Source organism: Sebastes umbrosus, chromosome 8 (assembly GCF_015220745.1).
Source record: "Sebastes umbrosus isolate fSebUmb1 chromosome 8, fSebUmb1.pri, whole genome shotgun sequence".
In the NCBI taxonomy this organism is placed as follows: Eukaryota; Metazoa; Chordata; class Actinopteri; order Perciformes; family Sebastidae; genus Sebastes; species Sebastes umbrosus.
The window spans coordinates 22,335,149-22,361,075 of NC_051276.1; the positions used below are offsets into that span (position 1 = coordinate 22,335,149).

Consider the following 25,927-nt stretch of genomic DNA (forward strand, 5'->3'; position numbering starts at 1 on the left):
TCCTGGCAAACTGACAAGACTCAGTGATGGTACAAATGAAATTCTTTTAATGCATATTAGCACTTAATTTTTGGATTTACAAATATAAACATTATCACATTCACCTGACCAGCACAACACACCCTGAAATACACACAACACCTACTGTATGGAGTTATTATTCAAACGTAATGCAAATGAGTTACAGTATTTGCAAAAGTCTTTCTTAAACCTGTATGGAGAACCAGATGTGTGGGGTTGACTGCATCATAGAAAGCCAGTGTCAGGTAACTGACTGTTAGGGGGTTAAACTCCACCGACTGGACGCTGCAACAGGCTCAAAACCACCCCGATAAATTATTTGAAAGCATTATTTGACCCAGCTCTGAGACATCCATGTCAAGTTACTGAATAAATGAATAAATACAAAAACTGTAATAAAAAAAAAAATCAATAAATTAATGTTGAAATGTTGGAGAAAAGCCCGTCAAACACAACACTCAACAATTTATAAAAGTATTAAGGAAAGTGAAGACATGAGGGTGTAACAGGAATATGAAATCTGTTTTTATCATTCTTGAAATACATTCTAAATATTTGGGAAGTAGTTATGATAATTTAGTCTTTCTGTACAGGTTATTTTTTTTTTATCTGATACTGAAGTTACATTAATGTCAAATACAGATGTTGGCACATAGACGACATTGTTGTATGAAGGCAAACGGAGGAAGGGGACGGTTCACATGCCATGCAGTCTCTCTGTGATATTTAGCTCCTGAGACACTGTAAACACATGAAGTTATGCTTGTATAAAAATACTGTGTTTTCAAATATTTAAAGAATAAAAATAAACAACCCAACAGTCAAATACAAGCACGTCTTTATAAAAGTACAATCGCAACACAAATACATGCATGCTGTTTTTCTCTTTGTCTGTCCAGTGAGTGTTTGTCACCTCAGTCCAGGAAATCCGTCTCTCGTTTCAGTTCGTTCACTGTGACATTGATTCAGAGACCAGTTTCAAAAAGAAAAAAAAAACTTGTTCCAATAAGTGCAAAGACAGTCTTTCAATCGTTTTATGTCCCGTTTAGGAGCTAGCTGGTCTTCTGCAGCAGTTTGTCCTCTTTCAGTCTGAACGGTACGCTTACAGACATCTCTGCGATGAACCTTTCGCAGGCCGTTTTGGTCACCTGCTTGCAGAAGCGAAGGTCGATCTGACAGATGCTTCCGCAGCGCTTGAAAAAGTTTAGGGAATGGTCCGTGACCCGGTTACAAACTGAAGGGAAACAGAGAGGAAAAATAAGCTTGATATTTGCGTAGAAAATTCACTGAATATCACATCATTAACGGAGATCTCAAAATGCATGTATATTATGTAAATTGGACAAATTATCTAGCAAACGCAAAACTCTAACATGATCCTGTGTTTTCCTATGTGCTCTATTTAAACTGGACCCAGCAGGCAGACTCAATTTACAGTGATGTCAAGATGCTACAACATTCACCTTTAACTATATTTCATTTCACGTAGTGGTACTTTTGTGGCTTTTGGTAAAGGTACAGTGTTTAGGCTTTGATGGCATCTAGCTGTGTGGTTGCTCTGAGGCCATCCTACCATAATAACACAACTTTAAGAGCAACCGAAGTCAGATGGCGGCTCACATTACCGCAGTTTCACAAGCGTGTCGAAGAACTACGATGGCCTTATTCTGATGTTTTTGGATTGTAGTTTGGCATAACCTGCCATTAACTTATTTTCTGTTTAGATACATAGGAGGGGAAATCCAAGTTGAAGCATCTAACTTCCTGCTACATCACGCCTGTAAGTCAGCCCCCAGGAACCCCTGCACTAGTGCCTGTGTGTTACTACGCTCTCACCTGACAGGTTGATGTCTGTGAGGGAGTCTCTGGTCGTGGTCCCTGCTGCTGTCAGCAGGTTGACCGACTGGTCGTTGATGTGGTTGCAGTAGCTCAGGTCCAGCGTGGACAGAGAGGGCATCTGACGACTGATGAGACGCAAAGACGTGTCGGTGATGTCGAGCCCTGCCAGCCGCAGGTCCTCCACGTTTCGTAGCTTGCAGCGGTTGTCCAGCTGACCTGTCAGTCGGTCACATGAAGAACATCACCGATCAATTTATGGATTTTTATCAACAGGTGCATGACAGTCAGTGCATGAATAAAACCCCCATCCATGGCAGTGCTTGCTCTTTGTTGACCCACGTTGAGTTACCTGGTCTGTTGTCTGTGGGGGGCGAGAGGAGGTCCCTCATCTGTGCGTCTTTGAGTCCCTCCACCCACTGGACATCCAAGGTGCGCAGCAGAGGGCAGCTGGAGGTGCAGAGCGCCGATACGGCAGCCCAAGAACACCCCGATAGCCTTAACACTCGCAGACCTGAAAGACACAGGAGGAGCACTTTAAAATACTGATGCAGAACAAGAGAAACAAATAAAAAGAGAGAGAATTTCCTTTGTCTAGACAGATCAAGAATCACTCATACCTGGCAATCTATTAATAAGCCAGCTTAATTGTTTCTTGGAAATGTTGGTCCAACTGAGGTCCAGGGAAAGTGGCTGCCGGCGGATAATCCCACTTAGCATGAGTGGAGTGATGGAGGTGCAGCGGTTCAGATCGATCTTTGTCCAAAGTCTCTTATCACAACACCTACACATCACAAAGAAAGGTTTGTTTCAAAGATTTGTAGATTCTGTGCAGCAATACTTGAAAATGTAAACATGCTATGTTTAAGCCGTGTTCTTACCATCTGTTCCACGTCTTGCAGACTCTCATGCAGACACACAGCTCCTGGTGTGTGAGATAGCCAAAGATCTTCATCCACACCTCGCGCTGTATGACGTGCGTTTTGCCGTCTTTTAGCGGCAGTCTGTCGGGGGGCGGGCTTATCGGAGGGGGCCGGATGACGTGCCGCTCCATTTGGACGCACTTGGGCGGGGAGTGTGGGGGCACCGGCCGGTTGGTCGGGGTGCTCCTGTTGAAGCCCAGCGGAGTGATCTGGCTCGGGTAGAAGTGGCGCAGCTCCCAGGGCGTCCCGTTCATCTCTCTGGTCTTGAGGTGGGGCCTCTGGTCCCCGAGTTCGTTGCCGTTGCGGAACAACCTCTTGGGTTCCTCGTTTTCCGTCTCCGGCTCCACCTTGAGGGGTTGGCGGTTCTCGTTGGCCAGGCAGTCCTCAGTCTTCTGGATTTCCTGGTTCAGCGCTTTGCTCAGCTCTCGGCTCAGCTCCCTGTTAGGTAAACGGCGCTTGCGGCGAGCTTTCGGACGCGGCCCCTTTTCCTGGGTCTCGCTTCCGCCCTCGCTGCTGGGGCCGGCCTGCGGAGAGCTGCAGTGAGACTGATCGCTGTCGCCGACGGGCGTTTTGATGCAGGGATTCAAATGTGCATTCTTAGAGTCCTTTTCCTCCCCTTCTTCTTCTGCGTCTCCGAAACGCCCTTTCCTCTCTACGCTGCCCCGGAAGAGAGGCTCCCTTCCTTCGTCATCCTCCTCGTCATACGCGTCTTCGTCCTCCTCTTCTGTCTTGATTTGATGTAGAAGTTTGGAAAAATAAGGATCATCTGACTTTTCCTGCAAGAAAAAAATATGAGAATTACTAACATTGCTTTGGTTTGGCACAACAAACACTTGCATCTAAAATGAAATCAGTCTGTAAATGATAACAAACCTTCTTCCTCAAACCGAGATCCTCTTCCTCATCATCATCAAACAGCTTCCTCTTCTTCCTCAGCTTGTCCTCAGGCCTGGGCCGGGGGGGCAGGTTGCTGGGGGAGAGCAGCGGCGGCTGTCGGTGGAGGGACTCCTCGGGTCTGTACCTCGGCGTCTCCTCTCTGTCCGGTCTCCTCTTGGCTGCAGCAGCAGAAACGTCTCCCTCCTCCTTCACAGACTTCTGCTCCCTCAGCAGAGAGCCCGGGAGGTTGGAGGCGTACTTGAACCCTGGACCCCTTTTTTGCTTCAATGCCAGAGGGGACAAAAAGGTGCGAGACGACTTTATACCTTTAGCCTATAGCGACCAGGAAAACCAAACTGTTCTACGGTTTAATAAAGTGTGTCACTGCGATCAAAACACAAAACATGTGTTGTGTCGGTGGTATCCTGCTTCTGTGACAAACAGAGTCACATGTGGGTGACTTTCACAAAAGTATAAACAGGAAGTGGTGAGCTGATCAACACACATAAACTGAATCACTCAAAGCAATACTCATCAAGGAAAGCAACTGTTAACTATGAGTAATACCCAAACTCAGAAAATCTCAGAAATCTTTAGCAGTAATTCTTTTCAGAGCAAACACACTTCAAAACACACCCTTAAGTAAAGCGGTTACATAACCCAACTCCTCACTGACTCACACATATTTGTACTCACTTTTCCACTTTTCCCAGCGTGGTTGCATTTAGGACATTCCCAGCAGTTGGGGAGTTCATCGTTCACCACTCCCGAGGCGTCGCTCACCTGATGAACAGACAAGAAAATGAGCCGGATTCCAACAAGAACAACAAGTTTTAACGGCGTCCTGTGTACAGCTTGGTTTTTTTTTTAAAAACACAAACAAGAAGACAAGGGAAGTGAAAGTGACTGTTGTGACGTGCGTCTGCTAGGGCAGGTCAGCACGGTTCAACCTCAGCTAACATGCAGACTCTTGCTTTGTGCATTAAACAGAGAAGAGGAGGTAATGACAGCTACTTGAGGAGCTTAAATAAGCACTTCTGTGTAAATTGATGTATAAAAGTGAAAGAGGAACATATTTAAATACTTTAGTTGTTGCATGTTACAAAGCAACTAGACAGCGCTTGTCTGAAAAACTGGTTTGACCAAGCCTGAGCTCGCCTGACATACAGTTGCAAACAGGGTGTGTGCTGCTTTACATTTAGTTTTGGCTTTTACTTCGCAATATGCATGTCACTCAGATAAGTGTTCTAATCCCTGATCACTTGTATTCTTGAGCATGTGGCGGGAGTCAAATCCTCAAACATACTTGAGTCATAAAAACTTGTGAACCACATAATAATGACGAGTGAGTTCTGTGTTATATAAACAACACCACATCCAATTACCTTCAGCGACTACAGTCCAAACGTCTGAGTCACTCACATTATGTTATGATGACCTGGCTGGGATTCCTGGCACACTACTTTAACAGAAATGAGTCACCCGGTGAATGACTCGACTAAGGTGGAGCTGTTCAACCGTTCCCAGGCTGGCCCTCTGCATACCTTGAGACAGTTGGGATGCACAATCTCGTTGCAGATGGAGCACTCCATGAGCATGAAGTTGAACTTTTCCTCCTCTTCCTCCAGTGTGTCCTCTTTCCCCGCTTCTTTGCACACCACGCACACCGCCGTGTGAGGAAGAACCGGCTGCGAAACACAGAGAACATGCAGGAGTTAACACATTTAGCTCTAACAAACCATATTGACTTCCTTTTTCAGAGGAGAAACGGTGACAGTGCACATTGAGTTTGATACACAGCTGTTTTAAATATAAAAATGAGTGCTGTCAAAGTTAACGTGACAATAAAGCGTTGACACAAATTCGTTTTAACGCCACTAATTTCTTATAATGCATTGTGATTTTTAGGTTGTAGCATAAGATGAAGATACTGGCATCATATGAAACTAGAAAAATCTAAGGAATCCACCAGTACTCCCTCAGATATCGTGGTGTACAAATATGGAACACCAAAATACATGTTATCAAGAGCTCGTTATCTTTAGAACATTTTAAAAGGAATTTATCATCACATTTTTCTTTTTTTCTGTACTGTTTTTTGTATGTATTTCATTGTTTTTATTGGATTGTTTTCCACTGTTTGGTTAGTTTTTTCTGCACATCTTGTGTACTTCTTGTTGTTGTTTAACTTTTGTTGCATTTTTTAAATTATGATAGTTTAGATCTTTCTTCCTTTTTTGTTATTGTTTTTTTTCTCCTTGGGTTGGGGGGAGGTCCTTTGTATAAGCCTGTAAGGCTTCTTGAACTCTACGGACACATTTCTTTTTCTTTTTTTTCATTGACTGGATTTTGTGCAGTTTTATATATGTGTAAATAAATAAATAAATAAAATAAAATAAAATAAGTATCACGTCTACTTTGTCAAGAAGGAGGCTTAATAACGCTCCAAATTTACGATAAATTTTAGAGACGAAAAAATGGCATGGCCATTTTCAAAGGTGTCCCCTTGACATCTGACTTCAAGATATGTGAATGAAAATGGGTTCTATGGGTACCCACGAGTCTCCCCTTTACAGGCATGCCCACTTTATGATAATCACATGCAGTTTGGGGCAAGTCATAGTCAAGTCAGCACACTGACACACTGACAGCTGTTGTTGCCTGTTAGACTTGAGTTTGCCATGTTATGATTTGAGCATATTGTTTTTTGCTAAATGAAGTACCTGTGAGGGTTTCTGGACAATATCTGTCATTGTTTTGTGTTGTTAATTGATTTCCAGTAATACATATATACATACATTTGCATAAAGCAGCATTTTTGCCCACTCCCATGTTGATAAGAGTAATAAATAATTGACAAATCTCCCTTTAAGGTTAATTTTGAACATTGATCGTGTTTAAATATTTGAATCGACTGACAGCCCTAATAAAAATATTTGTAGAAAATGTGCGTGTGAATGCTTTATAAAAAAATAATGCTACTTTTTTTAATGTGCCGACCAACTTACCGCAATGCACTGTCTCATGATGCAAGACTGCTTCATGCGCCCCGGCCCCCCAAACTTCTTCATGTCCTTGCAGAAGTGACACTCTCCACACTCCGTCCGGAGGCACGCTTCGCACTTTCGGCATCGCGTCCTCCTGCGCCTGGCTCCGGACGAGCTGCGGTTGGACGGCAGCTTGACGGCTGACGACGTCCCCACCTTGGGCTTCGGCCTGTTGGCCGCCCGCTGCTGGAGGACAAACGGAGAGAGACGAGAGGTTAGATGAAGGCAACAAAATTAAAAACTTTCTGTCAGTTGAGGGTGACAAGTTTGTACCAGGCAGGAAACAACAAATGTGTCAGCCACTGTGATGAGGGTTTTTAAGCAAGATAATGGGAGAAGCATGCTGTATAGTCGACAGCTTATCTGTACTGAGCTGCTGAAGCTGAGCATCAGGACAGATATCAACATGATATGTTGCACCCACACGATATAAGGTTGATTCACTTGTTTGTTTTAGTTATAACGGGCTGTTCCTGCTGCTTTTTGACAATTACACAAGTCAGACATCTGCACACAGCTTTACTGTAACAGTATAATAACAGGTTAACTATTGGGCACCAGACGTATGCTGGCATTTAAGTGAAACAAATGATTACCTATTGTTCTGTTGGTTACATTTACATTTATTCATTTGGCTTTTGTCTAAAGCAACAGAAAAATAAGATAACAGTTTTTATATTTAGGCTATAAAATGTCACAAAATTGTGAAAAATAGCCCATCACAATTTCGCAGAGCCGATGAGGGACACCTTCAAATTGCATTTTTTTTGTTGGATCGACAGTCTAAAACTCAAAAATGTTCACGTTACAAAGAAATAAACAGGAGAATGGCTGCAAATCTTCATAATTGAAAAGCTGGAACCAGCGAATGCTTGAATGATGATTATCAAAATAGTTGATGGACTAATCAATTAACTGACTAATTGTTTCAGCACCAGATCTGAGAATCGTCTGAAATGGTGTCAAATGAAACGATCGCTGAAGTTATCAGATCAAAAGCATGCGTTTATATACAGTAATCAAAAGTGCATCCCCAGCTCTGACCTTTCTGCTAAACTGCACACATACAGCATACTGTGTGTGTGACTCACGAGAGTGAATGAAAGGAGATGTAACATGGTGATTAAACTCATCTTACACTTGTGAGGGCACACACACCACTCAGCTTTGAATCTATGATCCCAATTTCACGTTTGTGAATCTCGCACATTTATTTTTAGTCTCTTCCTTGTTGCCATGGCAGGACTGTAAAGCGCTATGAAAATAAGACAAATCACAGACCGTTACAGTGATTCTTGTTCTAGCAGGAGGGGTTACCTTGGCAACACGTTTGCCTTGCTGGTGGCGACTGTTTGAATAGACGACTGCTAGGGATGGATAAAAATAAGCTCACAGGAGGAGGTTATGATTTAGTGTGAAGCCGCGAGCACTTCTCTGATGTCATGTATTCTTATTCTATTACTACTACTACTACTGCATAGCATTCCAGCACATTTTGATCTCTAGATAACAACGCTAGAGTGCTACTACGGACAGGTCAAACAGGTAACACGAGACGGAAATAGAACAAGACGTTCCAGGCTAACGACAATTGAGACTTCCTTCTTCTGAGTAAACTGTATGTTTTTCAAGCACATTAGCTTGTGTCTTGCCTGCTGTTACTGATGGAGAACGTAGTGTGTAGATAGGGAATAAGCCATCTGACAGCTTTCCATAAATCCATCTGACTACTGTGGAAATATGGGAAGGACACATCAAAAGGACGGGCTGCATGCTGCTGCAGGGTGGCTGTGACTGTCAACATCACACTATGTTTTTGTTGTTCAGCGGCCTCATTATTTTCCTAACCTTGTCTGATACAACTGTTTTTGTAATATCATATCTAAAGTCTGAAAAAAGCAATTTGAAAATAAAGTGCGAATGCCAAATGTCAACCTGACCACAACAAATGATTGACATTTCTTCCAAGATCTCTCTCTGACATCCACATGCCTACTTTACTATCAATACAATAAATTAAATTGTGACTACAAACAAAAATCAGAGCACTTTTGCAGAGCGTGGTCTCCAAAGCAACCATCAGCTGATGCGTCTTTACTGTAACTCTTGAGCAGTAATATGTCAGGAATTTGGGATTGGTCCCAAAGGTCTTGCGAACAAAAACATGGCCTATATTCTGAGCACAGTGTTCTGACTCAGCTTCAGCGTAGATTTTCAGCGGGAGGAAGTCACAAGGCTCATCATTTGTTGTTGCTCATGTACTGTAACAGTGGTCCCCTCAACAGAAACCGTCTTCCCAATGTGTCACTGCAGCAGAAGAGGTCAAAAACACCCTCTCTGTTGAAGTGTTATAGTCGGCGTTGTGGGTGTAAACATTGTGTAAGCGGCACAAGGTGTAAGCACTCTTATGTCAGCACCTCTCATGTTTCTCCAGAATGTCTAATGGAGACTTGTGCAATATCCCATAAGCCCTGTTATGAAGCATTCACTGGAAAGGCACGTCACACCACAAATCAAAACTTTGTAGACTACAGAGAGAAAAAAAAACAAACATGCAGTATGTTCCTCCTTCTCCTGGTGCAAAACAAGTGGACACAAAATACTACTGAAATCAAGCCAACCATTATTGCAATATCCCATAAACCCTGTTACAAAGAATTCACTGGAAATGCACTTCCTACCACAAATCAAAACTTTGTCTTAAAGAACTAGACACACAAAAAAAACAACAGTGCTGTATGTTCCTCCTCCTGGTGCAAAACAAGTGTACACAACAAACTGCTGAAATCAAGCCAACCATTATTGCAATATCCTATTAGCCCTGTTACAAAGCATTCACTGGAAATGCACTTCATACCACAAATCAAAACTTTGTCTTAAGGAACTACAGAGACAAAAAGAAACATGCTGTATGTTCCTCCTTCTCCTGGTGCAAAACAAGTGACACAAAACACTGTTGAAATCATGCCAACCATTATAGCAATATCCCATATATATCCCAATATCCAGAATGTCTAATGGAGGCTTGTGCAATATCTCATAAGCCCTGTTACGAAGCATTCCCTTGAAGTGCACTTCTTACCACAAATCAAAACTTTGTAGACTACAGAGATAAAAAAACAACAACAGTGCTGTATGTTCCTCCTCCTGGTGCAAAACAAGTGACACAAAACACTGTTGAAATCAAGCCAAACATTATTGCAATATCCCATAAGACCTGTTAGAAAGCATTCACTGGAAATGCACGTTATACCACAAATCAAAACTTTGTCTTAAAGAACTAGACACACAAAAAAAACAACAGTGCTGTATGTTCCTCCTCCTGGTGCAAAACAAGTGACACAAAACACTGATGAAATCAAGCCAACCATTATATATCCTATAAGCCCTGTTACAAAGCATTCACTGGAAATGCACTTCATACCACAAATCAAAACTTTGTCTTAAGGAACTACAGAGACAAAAAGAAACATGCTGTATGTTCCTCCTTCTCCTGGTGCAAAACAAGTGACACAAAACACTGTTGAAATCAAGCCAACCATTAAGGCAATATTCACTTGAAATGCACTTCATACCACAAATCAAAACTTTGTCTACTACAGAGACAAACATGCTGTATGTTCCTCCTCCTGACACAAAAATACTGTTGAAATCAAGCCAAACATTATTGCAATATCCCATAAGCCCTGTTAGAAAGCATTCACTGGAAATGCACGTTATACCACAAATCAAAACTTTGTCTTAAAGAACTAGAGACACAAAAAAACACACTAGTGCTGTATGTTCCTCCTCCTGGTGCAAAACAAGTGGACACAAAACACTGATGAAATCAAGCCAACCATTAAAGCAATATTCACTTGAAATGCACTTCATACCACAAATCAAAACTGTGTCTACTACAGAGACAAACATGCTGTATGTTCCTCCTCCTGGTGCAAAACCCTGTTGAAATCCAGCCAACCATTATATATGACCAGGTTGTTTTGAGGGGTCACTGGACCCCAGTTTGGGACAAACCAAGCACCAGAAGTAGAGTCATTGTTCCTTCACCCCCATCCCCCCAGGTCCCAGCCTAGACAACATTTAGCCTAAAGCCTTCTTAAAGGCACAGAGAGTGGAAGGGGGCAAGTTTAGGAAGTGTGAGGAAATGAATCACAACTATGCAGCAGGACAGGAGGAGAGGTTAACATCCATGTGTACATCACAGCAAGCAGCATGGCAGCTAATGAGGAGGGGAAAGAAAGTGAGGTTCTGGTCACAACCTGGCAACATACACAGGATGAGAGGTGCATTAAGAGGTGGTCAGTACAACATGGATCAGTGATCATGATGTCCCAGGAAGAGAGGGCACGGTGTGTTCACGGACATGCTGTATCATTTCTCTGATGAGTCAGTCTAACTGTGTGAACACAACATCTAGCTTCACCTCTCTAACCTGGTTAACTGGAGGAGGAGGTTTCTTAAAAGACACACCGAGAAGAAGAAGAAGAAGAAGAAGAAGACACCGAAAAACAACCATTCCGCTCATAAAAGGCTTTCTATCACAGACATTAACAAACATAAACACAGAGGTCAACATATTGAAATGAAGAGAGAGCTCTGACCTGCTCTGACTCTGACTCATATTCCTCATCGTCTCCGCTCAGTGACAAGGCCATGGCTCCTCTCTCTCATCGTTCGTGGTGAACAGCAGAGAAAACTAACATGGCTGAACAAGCCTCCAGCTCAGAGCTCAGATCATTCACCCTCCTCCTCCTTCTCCTCCTCTTCCTCCTCCTTCTCCTTCTTCTTCTTTCAGGTTTATTGGTGGTTGGTAAACAACGATTTGGTGCTTTACTGCCACCAACTGGTCTGGAGAGTGTGGATCATTCTGGCTGATAATTACTATGTCCCTAATAAATAAATAAATACAATAAATAAATAAATAAATAAATAAATAAATAAATAAATAAATAAATAAATAAATAAATAAATAAATAAATAAATAAATAAATGAATAAATAAATAAATAAATAAATAAATAAATAAAAGAAAGAAAGAAAAAGAAAACAAACAACCTGGTTCCCTGAACACAGCACAGTGAACTACTAGCAGCGGCCTGTGTGAAGGAGGAGGAAGAGGAAGAGGAGGAGGAGGTGGAGGTGGAGGGGTCAAAGGAAATGAAATGGTAGATAAGATTGCAAAGAAGGCTACAAAAAATAACTGCATTGATTTGACAGTTAGCTTCTGCAAAACAGAAATGAAGAGCATTATCAAACAGAGACAGGGAAAGGTGGCAGAAGCAATGTGAGGAAGAGAGGAAAGGGCGGTGGTTTTTCAGAGGAAAGTCTATATCTAGTCTAAGTCGATATTCACATTTTAACAGTCTCTTCTGCACTATATTCACATTTTAACAGTCTCTTCTGCACTATATTCACTTTTTAACAGTCTCTTCTGCACTATTCACTTTTTAACAGTCTCTTCTGCACTATATTCATTTTTTAACAGTCTCTTCTGCACTATATTCATTTTTTAACAGTCTCTTCTGCACTATATTCACTTTTTAACAGTCTCTTCTGCACTATATTCATTTTTTAACAGTCTCTTCTGCACTATATTCACATTTTAACAGTCTCTCCTGCACTATATTCATTTTTAACAGTCTCTTCTGCACTATATTTACTTTTTAACAGTCTCTTCTGCACTATATTCACTTTTTAACAGCCTCTTCTGCACTATATTCATTTTAAACAGTCTCTTCTGCACTATATTCACTTTTTAACAGTCTCTTCTGCACTATATTCACTTTTTAACAGTCTCTTCTGCACTATACTCACTTTTTAACAGTCTCTTCTGCACTATACTCACTTTTTAACAGTCTCTTCTGCACTATACTCACTTTTTAACAGTCTCTTCTGCACTATACTCACTTTTTAACAGTCTCTTCTGCACTATACTCACTATTTTAATAGTCGTGTATCACAGCTGTTACCCTGCACTATATTCAGTTTTAACAGTTTTCTTCATCTCCTTGTATTTTTATATCTGGTATATTTTGTTGTACTTTGTACTTTGCACTACTAACTCTTTTACTGCCTTTTGCACTATAGAACTGTGATGCTGGAAACTTGAATTTCCCTCAGGATCAATAAAGTTACTATCTATCTATCTATCTATCAGTAAAGTAGTGCAAATATACAAATATTGGCGTTGCATAGCGACGCAAGAACCTTGGCAACACATTGTAACGATTATTAACGTTCGACTTGATTGCAGCATCCAATGCAACCGGAAATGAAGAACAAGCAGGCAACACGAGATGTGTCACTCCTACACACGTCCGTCTTCGCTTCTTGCTGGTTGTTTTTGTGGGGATGTATGAGTCAGCGTGAGTTGGGTTGAACTCAGGCCTTTGAGTTCATTTACTTAACATCATGTGTCATAGGTTTGGTGTCAGTAATGATTATTCAAAGCTTATAGTCATTGTTGCTTAATGTCTAAACTATTTAATGGTTTTGACTGACTAATAAGTCAGCAACCTGACTTTCTCTCTGAAACAAGGTGTTTCAGATAGAATAGGATGATGACTGAATTGTACACTGATTTTTTTTAATTGATTATATGTGTTTTTGTATGTGTATATACTGCATATGCGTATATGTATGTATATATGTATACAGTATATATATGTATATATAAATAGATTTTATTTAATTTTATTATTATTATTATTATTTTTTTACTGGTGTATATTCTTTTTACTTATTTATCTATTTTTTTGTATATAATATGTTTTTCCTGTATCTATACTGGCTTATATTAATATTAGGTTTGTTAAGTTTCTTTATACCGAGAATGTTATTATTGGGGACGTTTGTGAATGTTTGTTCTGTTGTTTCAAAATGAACAAAAAAATAATAAATATATGAAAAAAAGCCATCGAAATAAAGACTTGAAGTACAGTATCACTAATATTTCAAGCGTCTACTGATGTCTATGAGTCACAAATCGCATCAATAATTGCATGAAAGTTGCTACCAAACATTAAATATGATGACTTTGTTCATTTGCCAATACATTTTGTTCCTCAAAAATATCTATGTATTAAACGTTTACAAGTACCACACTCACATTGTTAATCTGATATTGATAATCAAATAAAGGTGAGAGATAGCACTTTGACCTAAAAAATATTGCTTCATTTTAGATCCAATGTACTTGTGTGTATAGAGCCACCACAACAACACATGTGTCACTGGCTTACTCAAGGCTGGACTGTGTGATATAATGATGATGATATAATAATGAATCATATAAAGCCACAATGTTTGAGCTTTTAAAATGGCTTACTTTGGCGTCGCCCAGTGGTAGTCTGAAGAATTAGTCTATGGCAACAGACAGTTTGGGAAAGCAGCCTGTACTGTGACAAATAAAAATACAGCCTTGTGGCGGTACTGAGTTCCCCAGACTTTAAGACTGAAAAACAGTTCCCATCCACATAATAATATAAAATAAAATGCCTTCTTAATAATAATAATGAACAAATGCCTCTTCAATAATGAACAAATGCCTCTATATTAACAAACAATTAAGGAAACTGAAATATTGGTTTGTGTTTTTCCTTTTACCCTCCTTTAAAGTTCTCCCAAATAAAATACACTAAAAGAAATGGGTATAAAGGGTTTCATTGAAAATCAACAAATGAATAGAATACAAAAATACAGCCTGCAGGCATTAGGCTATTGTAAGGCAAGCCAGATCGTTGCACAAATAGCACCTAATCGTCCCAGTGCAGGTAACCTAATTGGTTGGCACTTAACTTGTTTCCCCAACTAGGAGAGTCAACACTCTCAACAAACAAAACACAAAGATCACAGAATCCCAAAAGGGCCCAAAACAGACCAGAGTTTATGATAAAGCTGATAACACATGTTGCATTGAGTGAAGGAGAGATCAGAATGACACTGGGTGTGCAGTTTCCCTCCTCTTTTAAGCCCTACAGAAAGGGCGTCGTTACACCCTGATTGGCCAAGAGGGGAATGCACCAAGCTGCTCTCAACTATCATTTAAGAGCCAGTCCCCACACCCTGCGCAACAGGTGAACTGAATAACCCTCTAATCACTCAGCAACTCAACCAAAAAAACACCAGGGAAAAGGGAAACAACAGCAAGCACCAGAGAATTGGCAGCTGCCACAGCCTATATGCCCAACAGAATTCAGTTGTATGACAACCATATCAAGGAAGACTATTAAAGCTGAATTATGATGTATTTCAGAAATTCGTATACCTTATTTATTTATATACTTTATTTTACAGGGTAGGTTGACTAAGCATGCACACTCTACCCATTCATTTGTTCTGGCTACGACCCCTTCAGTTTCTAGAATTACCTCTTGTGATAACGAGACTTCAAATTAAAATTTCTGACTTTGCAGGGACAGATTCATATACGTGTCCCTTATAAATCTACAACTTGATTGATGTGAGATCAGATTTCATTGTGCTAAAATCAGGATATCACTAAAAACTAATTATGTGCCAGTGCAAATAACTAACTTCCCAACTGTGACGTTGTTGTTTACAGAACAGGAACAGTTTACACTGCATCATTAAGATCAGAGTGCACCTCAGAGAACAACACAAACAGATGCAGCATCTGCAGGAGGTGATAGTACATCCAGTGTCCAGTCATTGACTGAGGGCTTTCAAGAGCACCTTACTGACCTGGGCAGACCAACTACAAAAAAAACTTGATACCACTGCACCAAGGTTGCAGACCCCTGCTTTAGGTTAATGGGAAGCACACACACACTATCTATGTTTGAACACACAGAAAATCACACACACAAAACTGCTTTTTCTTACTTATTCTCAATCAACTGTCAATTTCTGATTCTCTCCCTGTCAGAGATGTCTTGTGCTGGTCTGCCCTCAGGTGGTGGAGGACTGCTATGATGTATGATGTTACAGTATTTACTGCTAAAGAAGGACACAGGCATGCTGTGTTTTTACTCACTCCACAGTGGTTACCAAAAGAAGTGATTAGAATTGTTGACTCACATAGATACGCCTGATAACCTCCTCACTAAACCTACAAGAGACGAAAGACAGTTTAGATTCTTCAAACTTTCTCCTGTGCTGTGAAATAAGCTTACTAGGAGTTAACCTTTAGTATTGTCAAATAAATCTATCGAACTACTGTAGACTTTTCTGGAGACAGTTAATAATGAATGTGAAAGGTTGTACTGCAACGATTAATCGATTAGCCTTGTTGTCAACTATTAAATTAATTGCCAAATATTTTGATAATCAGTTAATTGGTTTGAGTAATTTTTTAAAGAAAAAAAAAGTCAATATTCTCTGATTCCAGCTTCTTGAATGTGAATATTTTCTGGTTTCTTTACTCCTCTATGACAGTAAACTGAATATCTTTGAGTTGTGGGCCAAACAACACATTAGAGGACGTCATGTAGGGTTTTGGGGGACACTGATCGGTATTTTTCAACATTTTTCTGACATTTTATAGACCAAAGAACTAATTAATTAATCAAGAAAATAATCGACAGATTAATCGACAATGAAAATAATAGTTAGTTGCAGCTCTAATAAAGGGGATACAGCAATAAAAAAAAATGTATGATGTCATTTTTTGTAATTTTTTCTTTTTAGATGGTAGTGACAATTGTAAGAAACTTTAATGGCTGTTTAAAATAAATGACAAGAACAGACTTCTGTTAGATTCCTGTATATTTTGGCGTAATTGCTCAGATTTTGGGTCTGAGAGAAATTTCACCATATTATATTTGATTATTTTATGATATCCTTGTTTTTATGATCATTTTATCTGTGTAAAGTGTCTTTGAGTATCCAGAAAAGCGCTATATAAATAAAATGTATTATTATTATTATTATTATTATATACCAAGTACTTCCTTTATTATTATACTGTATATTACTTATAAATACACTATTATTTTTTATTTTAATTTTATTATTTTTCCTCCTTAACTTGCTAACTGGTGTGACAATAAACATCTTGTATCTTGAATCATGAAATATCTTGCCACAGTTTAGTGTCTTATTTCCCTTCATGTGTAATATCAGTCACCAGGAGGCGGCCTGCTGCTGCTGCTGCCCGTGAGGAGCGTTGGATTGTGGGTATCTGGTGTTTCCTGGTAGGCTCTCTGACAGAGTCGGTCAGCTGTTGCAGGAAAGTTCTGACATAGTTTGATATCTTTCTGTATATCTAGTGTTTTATTAGATGTTCATCGTAACCACATTTCCTGCGTGCGTCATTTCATCTGTCTACTCCATCGAGCTCCGTCCTGTAAACTAGCTGCATAACTATATATATATATATATATATATATTTATTTATAACTTAGTCCAAAGTAACTTGGAGCAACTTTCCGGAATGAGTTTGAACGAGCACTCTCTGCAGGCTCTGTCCTGGAGAAAACTGTACCTGAGCAGAGCCAAGTTAAAAGCAACCAGCCGCACTTCAGCTCTGCTGTCCGGGTTCGCGATGGTAAGTCTGACTTCTCTGGTTCCTCTTAACACTGAAACACAGACAGCAGCTTGTTTACTACATGGATGCAAACTCTGGTTTATTTAGGCCCATCTGCATGGACAGCAAGATATGTGACGCAGATGATTGTTATGAAGGGATGTGACACTTTACAGGCCCAATAAATGCTCTTGTGTTAATATTTACCATGAATAACCTGTTGATTTCCCTGAGGACTTAATGAACTGAGTAAAACAAAAGGTCATGATATCAAAAAATAAACCTCCGTTGTGTCATGTGTGACTTTGCACGAGTGCAACAGGTGCAACAGTGGAATGATAACAGATAAAAGAAAATAAACTGTTGATGTAAACTTCTTAAGGCTTATATATACACACCCTCAAGTCTGGGGTAACCTTCCGCCATGAGAAATAGACCGCACAGCAGCACTGCTGAAGCATCCACCCTGTTTTTACTTTCTTTTTTCTTTTTTTTCCTTTATTTGGTTTTACTCAGACATGATATGGGACCTTTATTATATATATATATATATTTATATATATATTGCTTCTATAGTTACCATATACCAAATACTTCCTTTATTTTTATACTGTATATTACTTGTAAATACACTATTATTTGTTTTTTATTATTTTATTATTTTTTGCTACTTAACTTACTGTTTTCTTAATGGAAAGGCAACATCAGGCTTGACTTGAACATTGCCTTCCTAACTTTGTAAAACAAAATGTAACAAATAATACATAGATATAAATGTATTTAATTGTTCTTTATTATTAAAACATACTTAATTATATACAAATATGAAGTGAACCAACTTTTCCACTTTTTATAATGAAATGATAGAACACACAAATAGAACATGGGGGTACTTTTCATGTGAAATAAGATAAAATAAATCGTAATTTTAAAAAACAATTACATTTAGAAAAAAAGAATAATGAAACAAAAGAAGGGCGTTTTAGGGAAATGTACTTTTTCTACTCCTTCCAAATTTCCTCAAATTTAGTTTCTTGAAGCCTCATTGAGAAAGTAATTCTTTCCATTACAAATATTTCATAAATTACATCATACCAGTTGTCTAATGATGGGGTATCTGGTTTAAGCCATTTCTTAGTAATTGCTTTTCTAGCAGCTACACTCAATATTCCAAATAAGTATTTTGTTTTAATATTTGTAGATATTAAAAGTAGAAGACCAAACAGGACTTCGTCCCACTTAAAAACTATGTTTGTACCAAATATAGTAACTAATTATGTGTAAATCGTACACCAAAAAGAATTTACTTTTGGACAGGCCCAAAACAGGTGATATTGGTTAGCTTCCTGAGAGCCACAGTTCCTCCAGCAGCATGAAGAGCCTGAATGATGAGATTTCTGAGCAGTTGTAATAAAAAATCTACTAACAGTCTTCCAGCCAAACGCTCTCCATAAGGTTGAGCTTGATATCTACATTTCGGAAATGTAGTATTAAACGGTTATGAACATTAAAGAGTAAAAAACAACAACAACGACTATAGCCTATTATAATAACCGATGCAGCTCTTTCCATAGTCAAATATATAGTAATATCATTTACATGGGCACACATATGCTTCCTCCTTCATGTCAGGTCACCTCCAAGCATTTGTATATGTGCATGCGTGTTAATCCATGTAGCTATATTTGTCCTTCTGTTAGACTCAATCTCAACACTTTAGAGTGACAACCACTTGTGAAAAAGTCTTGTCTTTTGGCTAATATGCATATAATGCATATGTGTATAATTGATGTACAAATCTGTATGTAAGCAATGCAGCTGCTCTGCTCTTATTACAAAATCCAGGGGCCCTTAAATCTCTTTATGATATTATGATACGTTGCTGCTATTTGGTAAGATTTAGAAGAGAAGATTTTTATTGTGTCTTTACTAGGGATGCACCGATCCAACTTTTTCAGTCCTGATAGCGATACCGATACCGATTACCTGGGCTTTGGGAATCGGCCGATGCTGAGTACCGATCTGATACCAGTGTTGAATTAATAAGCTGTATGGCTCACTGTGTGGAAGTGACTGAGATCACCCTTTAATGTGTAAGGCAACATCAGACTTGACTTAAACATTGCTTTCCTAACTTTGTAAAACAAAATGTAACAAATAATACATAGATATAAATGTATTTAATTGTTCTTTATTATTAAAATAATAAATCCTACTCCAACAACTTGGTAAGAAATCTTCAAAATTAACAGAAATTACAATTCAAGTGTAAACTCTTTTAATGCAGCAACAAATTGGTCAAAACTTAAACAGGAATTGAAATTACAGTGTATAATATATATAGTATATAAACATAGAATTGAACTGAATAGATCGGCCCCTTTAGTCACCGATATTTGAGTGAGTATCGGCCCGATATCCGATCCAGTATCAGTATCGGTGCATCCCTAGTCTTAGACTTTTTATGTACAAACACGTACAGTAATATAAATGACAGCCATGTTCATTGTGATATTTACTGATGCTGAAGAAGATTAATTATACGCACATCACGTATGTGCGAGGCTGTCAGAACAGCATCAGTAAAGAAAAAGGTAACGTCTGCACACTACTCCATGCCACAATATTTGTATTGACTACGTTTCGATCCTGCTTGGATCTTCATCAGGTCAAAATGTTTGAAAAAAGTGGAAACCACTCCCACATTTATACATAAAGCACACCAATAGGCAAACAAGCTCTATGATGGCAGGTGATGTTCATCCAAAACACCAGCGTGATTAAAAACCTCTACAAACAACTCACAATTTGATAAAGTACATAAAAACAGTAATGCAAAAGCCATACTTCTAAATTTCAAACATGTTATTTTATGTCATATTCATCATGTCATATATCAGAAAATCCATTAACTATGTTCAAAAATATTACATTACATTGATGTAGAGGAAAAAGGAAATTCTTGTAAAATAAATTGGGTTTAAAACACCCTTGTAAATAAGTAATATATCAAATCCCAATATCTAATTTTTACATTTTTACAAATATGTGTGTCAGAATATATAAATGTAACTGTATATATAGGAACAGCCATCATAGTACAACCATTATTATTTGTTTTAGAGAAAATGTTTGACCTCCTACTCTTGATTCAGACCTCTGGAGAGTGAAAATATAATATCTTTTTCTTTGGAGTAAATTGCCTATTTACTGATGCAGTCTGGTTTAAAAGTGTTTCGGTAGGTGCATAGTCACATGTTGATATTCATTCATCTTTGTGGGGAAGAGACATTTTTCTTGTATGGTTTTCCCAGGTTGCCATGGTGGAGGTGCAGCTGGAGCGGGATCACGAGTATCCTCCCGGGCTGCTGATCGCTTTCAGCGCCTGCACCACAGTTCTGGTGGCAGTGCACCTCTTCGCCCTCATGATCAGCACCTGCATCCTCCCCAATCTAGAGGCTGTCAGCAACGTTCACAACCTCAACTCCGTCCACGAGTCTCCCCACGAGCGCATGCACCGCTACATAGAGCTGGCCTGGGCTTTCTCCACGGTCATCGGCACCCTCCTCTTCCTGACCGAGGTGATGCTCTTGTGCTGGGTGAAGTTCCTGCCCCTCAAAAGCAAATACGACGTCGACAGCAAAATAACCTCCGGTCAGGCGGCCGCCATCGCTTCCACCTGCATCATGGTGCCGTTCGGAATCGTTTTCATCCTGTTCGCCGTCCACTTTTACCGCACGCTCGTCAGTCACAAAACGGACCGGCAGATCCGAGAGCTGGAGCAGGTCATTCAGCTCCAGAACCAGCTGGACCACCGGGCTGAGAATGACGAACTGAAGGCCGTCATCAATTTTCCTTGATTATAGCCAGTTAGCACACGACAGCAGCGGACATTCAACAGTGCCTTTTATTGTGAAATCTCTTATAAAAGCTTTATTTTTTATGTTTATGAACTGTGCTCAGATGCTTTTTTTTATCGAGTATTGTAGGTTTCGACTCAGTCCACTTTTGGATAATGCATGTTCACATACTTCTACGCAATGTATATGAGGAAAATACCTTTACCTTTGACCTGAAGGTAAATCTTTTGTTCTCAACATTTCAGTGGCTTGCATAATGACATATCAAATCATATTGCAACATTACGTATTTCAGGGTTAATGCCACTTAAGGACTTCAGACGTTCACATGAGTGTACTATCATAGGAATTGGAGGGATATCCACACAGATGTACTGTACAGTAATGAAAACATGCTGTTGTTAATAACAATAGAGAACAGGACTTAGTATCAGCAACACTAGGAACATCTGGGTTGAATTGTTGACCCGAGGAAGATCCACATCACATCAAAACAATGACTAAGTTAACAAGGCTAGAACTTCTTCTCAATATTCATATTAATGAAATCAGCGGTAAAGCCTGTTTTTAGTTCAGGTCAACACATTCTCATGCCAACTCGTCATATACTGACGCTTTGTCAGACCCCTCGGCGTCACTTTTTCCGTCGCACTAAACACGTGCTTAATGTTGTGACTTAAACAAAAACACTTGCTTGGGATTAGGCAACAAAACCACTTAGTTAGGTTTAGGAAAAAACAACATGATTGGGCTTAAAATGACGTTTTTACACTAAAAATGTGACTTGACGTTGTGAACACGGGACACGAACGAACAGCTGATCTTAAAGTGAAAGTGAAATTTAACGCACGGGACACAAACAGCGGTCTCCTGGATGAAAGCATTGTGTATGTTGGGCCTCCCGCCAACCCTGTGTGTCTCTTTCGCTCTTCATAATATAATGCGTCACCAAAGCAGTGCGTTTACTGTTGCCGCGGATGGTTTTACATTGTAGTTAATGGAAAGCCCGGTGCGTCTCCTACCACTGTGAAAGGTGCCTTGAACGGCAGTATCGAACGCCGATGGCCGTGACAACGCCCTGGGAATGAGAACGGGCAGTTCAGGTAGACAGATTGTTGTGCTGCTCTGTCTGCACTTTTCCATGTGTAGTTTACTGGTCTACTCACAGTTTATTCTGTGCTGCTGATGGCACACTGTTATAACTCAGGCTTTGTAGGGAGCATTACCAAGACCTTTATTATCAATACAGATGTTCATATATGTTCATATCAAGGAGTGAAGTTATCAGTTATATTAGAATCACTGTCTGCATGCGTTAAAACCAAAATGATGGAACAAGTTGCATCCTTTTAAAACATTTACAAGGTCTTATTGCTTTTGTTTTTTTATATATATACACAAGTTCATACTCACCGGACTGAGTGGTTGCTTGTAGGAACTTTTTATTTTCCCCTAGTTACCATTTGTTTTAGGTTGTGTTTCCTTTCCCATACCTACTGTAGGATTTTTCAGTCTTCTGAACAATTTCCAATTGTACTATTTGCTATTTTGATGAGCTCCAAAAATCTGTATGCATAGGGAAATTAAGATTTGAGCAAAACATTGTTTAAGTTTTCCAAAAAGACAAATGGAACGTATCAATCCAACAGTATTTGTGTGCAATCTGAGGCAAAAGACCACTTCTTAAAAATAAATGGGGAGTGCTTTTAACCAAAGTGTGTTACTGCAGTGCACATATTTCTATAGCAGTAGTTTAGTGACAACCAAAGCAAGGTATTAAGGGAAAGCATTTTGAGTCTGTGCACTCTTATAATTTCGGGTAAAAAAAAATTAGAAATTTGCTTGATTTCACTTTGCTTTTGTGAATATACCATAAAAATGGCTTCTGGCTTTGAAGAAGTATTGTTGAATGTATTATAACAAAGCATGCGCGTATTGGAAATGCTGTGTTTTAGTTTGTATGTTCTGTTCCTGTCATAGTTTACAAGCGTGAGCGTGTTCACACATTGTTGAGGTTAGAGAATAAGTGTGAAAAATAGGGTGTGTTCTTTTTGTCCTGTGGCACATTGTTGAATAGTTTTTCTTTTAGTTTGAACGTTTTCTTTACTTTATCGTCTTTACTGTAATGTCGGTACCATAACTCTGTTCAAGCTCAAATGAGGAAATGGGCACATTTGTCTCGTGATGGTATTGTGATAAAATTGTCATTATATATTATATGGCATAGTTGTAAACATACTGTAATTATATCAAGGTATGCTGTGGTCATTATTGCAATATCAATTTTGTCTTTAGTACAGCCCAACACGCTTTATGCTGAGTCATGGTAATGTACAAGCTTGCAAAGATTGCATCCAAATTGTCCTGTCCAGATGATAACATCTGTGTGACATGTAGCAGAGAACAAGGAGCCATAAAGGGTTAGTCAGTCGCTTACGTTTTTATTAAAATGGTTGTTACGCTGCTTCTCCAAAGCACTGTTGTTGGTGTTTCTTAAAGACTTTGAATGAATGAAATGAAGACAGGTGCATTCATGTCAGCTCTGGGACACTACTGATAGGAATTGACACACGTACCTTGTTTAGAAACAGATCAATGCAAACAAAGGCATGTTTCTGTGGTTCATTTTTGTGGTTTATTTATTTAACCCAGTGTATGTTACTGTATATAGAGAGGTTTCACTGCTTGTGTCAATGCATTGCTTTAAAGTGATTTTTATTTTTAGTAAATATTGTATTGTGAGTTTTGCTTATGTGTGGTGTTTTCACCTGGCAAGAGTCGCCAGGACTTTTTGTTTTTTGTTTGAGAATAAAACACATCTGAGATAATTGGTGAGATCTGTATTATTTTTTTATTAGTATTTTTTTTACATGTATAAAAAAGGGAAAACAAACAAGGAAACACTATCGTATAAAATGTATTTTAGACCAAGATGTCAAAAGGAAAACCACACAGGAAATGTGTCCGGACGTGCAGCTTGAGTCTGTCATGAGCATGCATCACAACAAAGCACACAAACGCCTCCGCTCTCTGGCTTTTTGTGGCCTTCTTGTCGCCATTAGCGCTTGTTTTGTTGCTTGTCTGAATAAGTCATCCACATTATCTCTGTATTTGGCTGAGCACTCTAAGTACAGCACAGCTTTGATTTTCCTTCTGGCCTCTTCTCCCTGTCAGAATAGAGAGTTTTATTCCCACAAATTAATTGTTAATAAAATGCACGACTCTTCATTTAGTTCTATCCAGTGATCATACACAATAATATTAATTTACATACGACAATGTCAGCTGGGATCGGCTCCAGCACCCCCGCGACCCTGAATAGGATAAGTGGTTACAGATAATGGATGGAGAAAGTGTGATTTCTCTTATTTGTCGACTTAAAGAGATCAGAGACCATCAGAGGCAATCCTTACCGTAATATCACTACTTCAGGAGCAACGGAAGTCAGACGGCGGCTGGCGGTACCACGGTTTTGCACTCTGTGGCTCACGTTACTGCAGATTCACAAGCGTGTATAAGAACTACGATGGCCTTCAGGTAACGTAAAAACGCAGAAGGCTCTCTTTAGAGCCAGTGTTTAATGCCATTAATAAATCCACCTAAATCCTTCACACTGGACCTTTAATACATAAAGAAATGAATTTGGAGTAATTGAGGTGAAAACCCTGATATCGATCCTCCAACCACAACAACAAACATTGAAGACACAACTCACAAATACCTTAATGAAGACATTATCATAGCTTGAACGACACATGACGTTGTAGCAGATCAGCACTACGTTAACACCTTGGTAGGAGAGAGGCCGCAGGCGATCATAGTCCTCTTGACCTGATGGTGACAACATCAAAACCTGCATTTGAAATTACAAAGTCCACCGCTGTCAGAACCAGCATCATGACTGCCAAAGTATATATTAATAAAATAACAATTGAAAGTAACATAATTATGGTGTTTATTATTTGGAATATCAAAAGGAAGTAAAGACAAAAGAACATGCGATTGTATTTCTCTAAATGCTGTTGAGGAATGACACCACACCTTCCACAGACTTGGGCTACCTGTGAGTTCAGTAAAGAATGAAACCTTACCTGCGGTGTCGTAGAGATGTAGCCGACAATGTTGCCCTCTGTACCTCATATTTACAACACTTTTGTCATACACAGATGGGACATGTTCCTGAAATTAAATGGGGGTTTTTGTCTCTCATTATAAACATTTTATTCTGTTTAGTCTTTACATTTCAATGGATTTAATCTAATTTGAGGCAAAAATACAGATAATACTGCAGATCCAGTGACAGCCGAGTATAATTGAGTCATAATGTGTATTTCTGCCCTTACCTCTGGAAAGACTCCTGTAGTGTAAACTGAAAGTAGTGAGGTTTTCCCACAGCCCCTGTCTCCTACAATAACAACCCTGAATTCCTCTTGCTGGCTGGTGTTTCCTCTCTTTGCTCCTCCTGATCCTTTCTGGGTCATGTTTTGTGAAAAGATAGACGAGGAAGGATGCTGGCAGAGACTGCTGGTCCTGGCGGTGTATATATATACTGTACAGATAACCCAGAGATAAACAGAAGCTGTGACTGCAGTAGAAGCTAGTAGGCAAATGTCTTACAAGTCATTTGTGCACCAGCGTGGAGGCGACGGTATGAACAGATTAAAGTATTTGGAAACTCATACCTTGAACACCTAAAAATAGTCCAGCCTTCCCTTAATGCATTGCTCCACCTTCAGTCTGAATACCTCAAGTATTTAAACAGCCTCAAATATAACTTCTATTGGCTGCAATACTCCATTGAATATCTAATCAATATATCTGTATATTAAATTATCATCTTTATCTAGTATTATTACATATACAGTATTATTATACA

At 39.3% G+C, this 25,927-nt stretch overlaps 3 protein-coding genes across 5 annotated transcripts; 1 reads left to right on the forward strand and 2 right to left on the reverse strand.

The window, feature by feature from the left end:
- Positions 1–24: 24 nt before the first annotated feature.
- On the reverse strand, positions 25–11,491 carry kdm2ba (lysine (K)-specific demethylase 2Ba). 3 transcript variants are annotated; one of them, XM_037777177.1, is made up of 10 exons: positions 11,308–11,491; positions 6,665–6,886; positions 5,201–5,344; positions 4,351–4,439; positions 3,654–3,945; positions 2,739–3,556; positions 2,478–2,641; positions 2,210–2,371; positions 1,858–2,076; positions 25–1,255 (listed from the first exon to the last, which is right to left on the reverse strand). In XM_037777177.1, exons 1-10 carry the CDS (start codon positions 11,359–11,361, stop codon positions 1,074–1,076), a joined length of 2,346 nt encoding a protein of 781 aa, XP_037633105.1. In that variant the 5' UTR covers positions 11,362–11,491; the 3' UTR covers positions 25–1,073. The 3 variants fall into 3 exon arrangements, with proteins under 3 accessions (XP_037633105.1, XP_037633106.1, XP_037633104.1); XM_037777178.1 differs by having other exon boundaries at positions 3,654–3,938; positions 4,353–4,439; positions 6,665–6,889; XM_037777176.1 differs by having other exon boundaries at positions 3,654–3,947; positions 4,353–4,439; positions 6,665–6,889; positions 11,308–11,490.
- Positions 11,492–16,801: 5,310 nt separating this feature from the next.
- Positions 16,802–21,560, forward strand: LOC119493248 (calcium release-activated calcium channel protein 1-like). Its single transcript, XM_037778402.1, has 2 exons — positions 16,802–17,212; positions 20,506–21,560. The coding sequence occupies exons 1-2, from the start codon at positions 17,099–17,101 to the stop codon at positions 21,049–21,051; spliced, it is 660 nt and encodes a 219-aa protein (XP_037634330.1). The 5' UTR covers positions 16,802–17,098; the 3' UTR covers positions 21,052–21,560.
- A 2,323-nt stretch (positions 21,561–23,883) lies between these two features.
- LOC119493249 (rho-related GTP-binding protein RhoF-like) lies at positions 23,884–25,687 on the reverse strand. The gene is given in 4 exon segments (XM_037778403.1): positions 23,884–24,272; positions 24,716–24,882; positions 25,143–25,230; positions 25,395–25,687. Coding segments are annotated over 4 exon segments (615 nt in total). The 5' UTR covers positions 25,533–25,687; the 3' UTR covers positions 23,884–24,050.
- Between the last annotated feature and the right edge of the window lie 240 nt (positions 25,688–25,927).

Excerpts from the sequence above, each read along its gene's own strand:
- kdm2ba (XM_037777176.1), bottom strand. The coding sequence starts at position 11,361 with ATGGCCTTGTCACTGAGCGGAGACGATGAGGAATATGAGTCAGAGTCA. Across the intron at positions 2,642-2,738 it reads TGCAAGACGTGGAACAGATG|GTGTTGTGATAAGAGACTTT; the intron begins GTAAGAACACGG and ends TGTGATGTGTAG. Across the intron at positions 1,256-1,857 it reads CACAGACATCAACCTGTCAG|TTTGTAACCGGGTCACGGAC; the intron begins GTGAGAGCGTAG and ends GTTTCCCTTCAG.
- LOC119493248 (XM_037778402.1), top strand. The coding sequence starts at position 17,099 with ATGAGTTTGAACGAGCACTCTCTGCAGGCTCTGTCCTGGAGAAAACTG. Across the intron at positions 17,213-20,505 it reads TGCTGTCCGGGTTCGCGATG|GTTGCCATGGTGGAGGTGCA; the intron begins GTAAGTCTGACT and ends TGGTTTTCCCAG.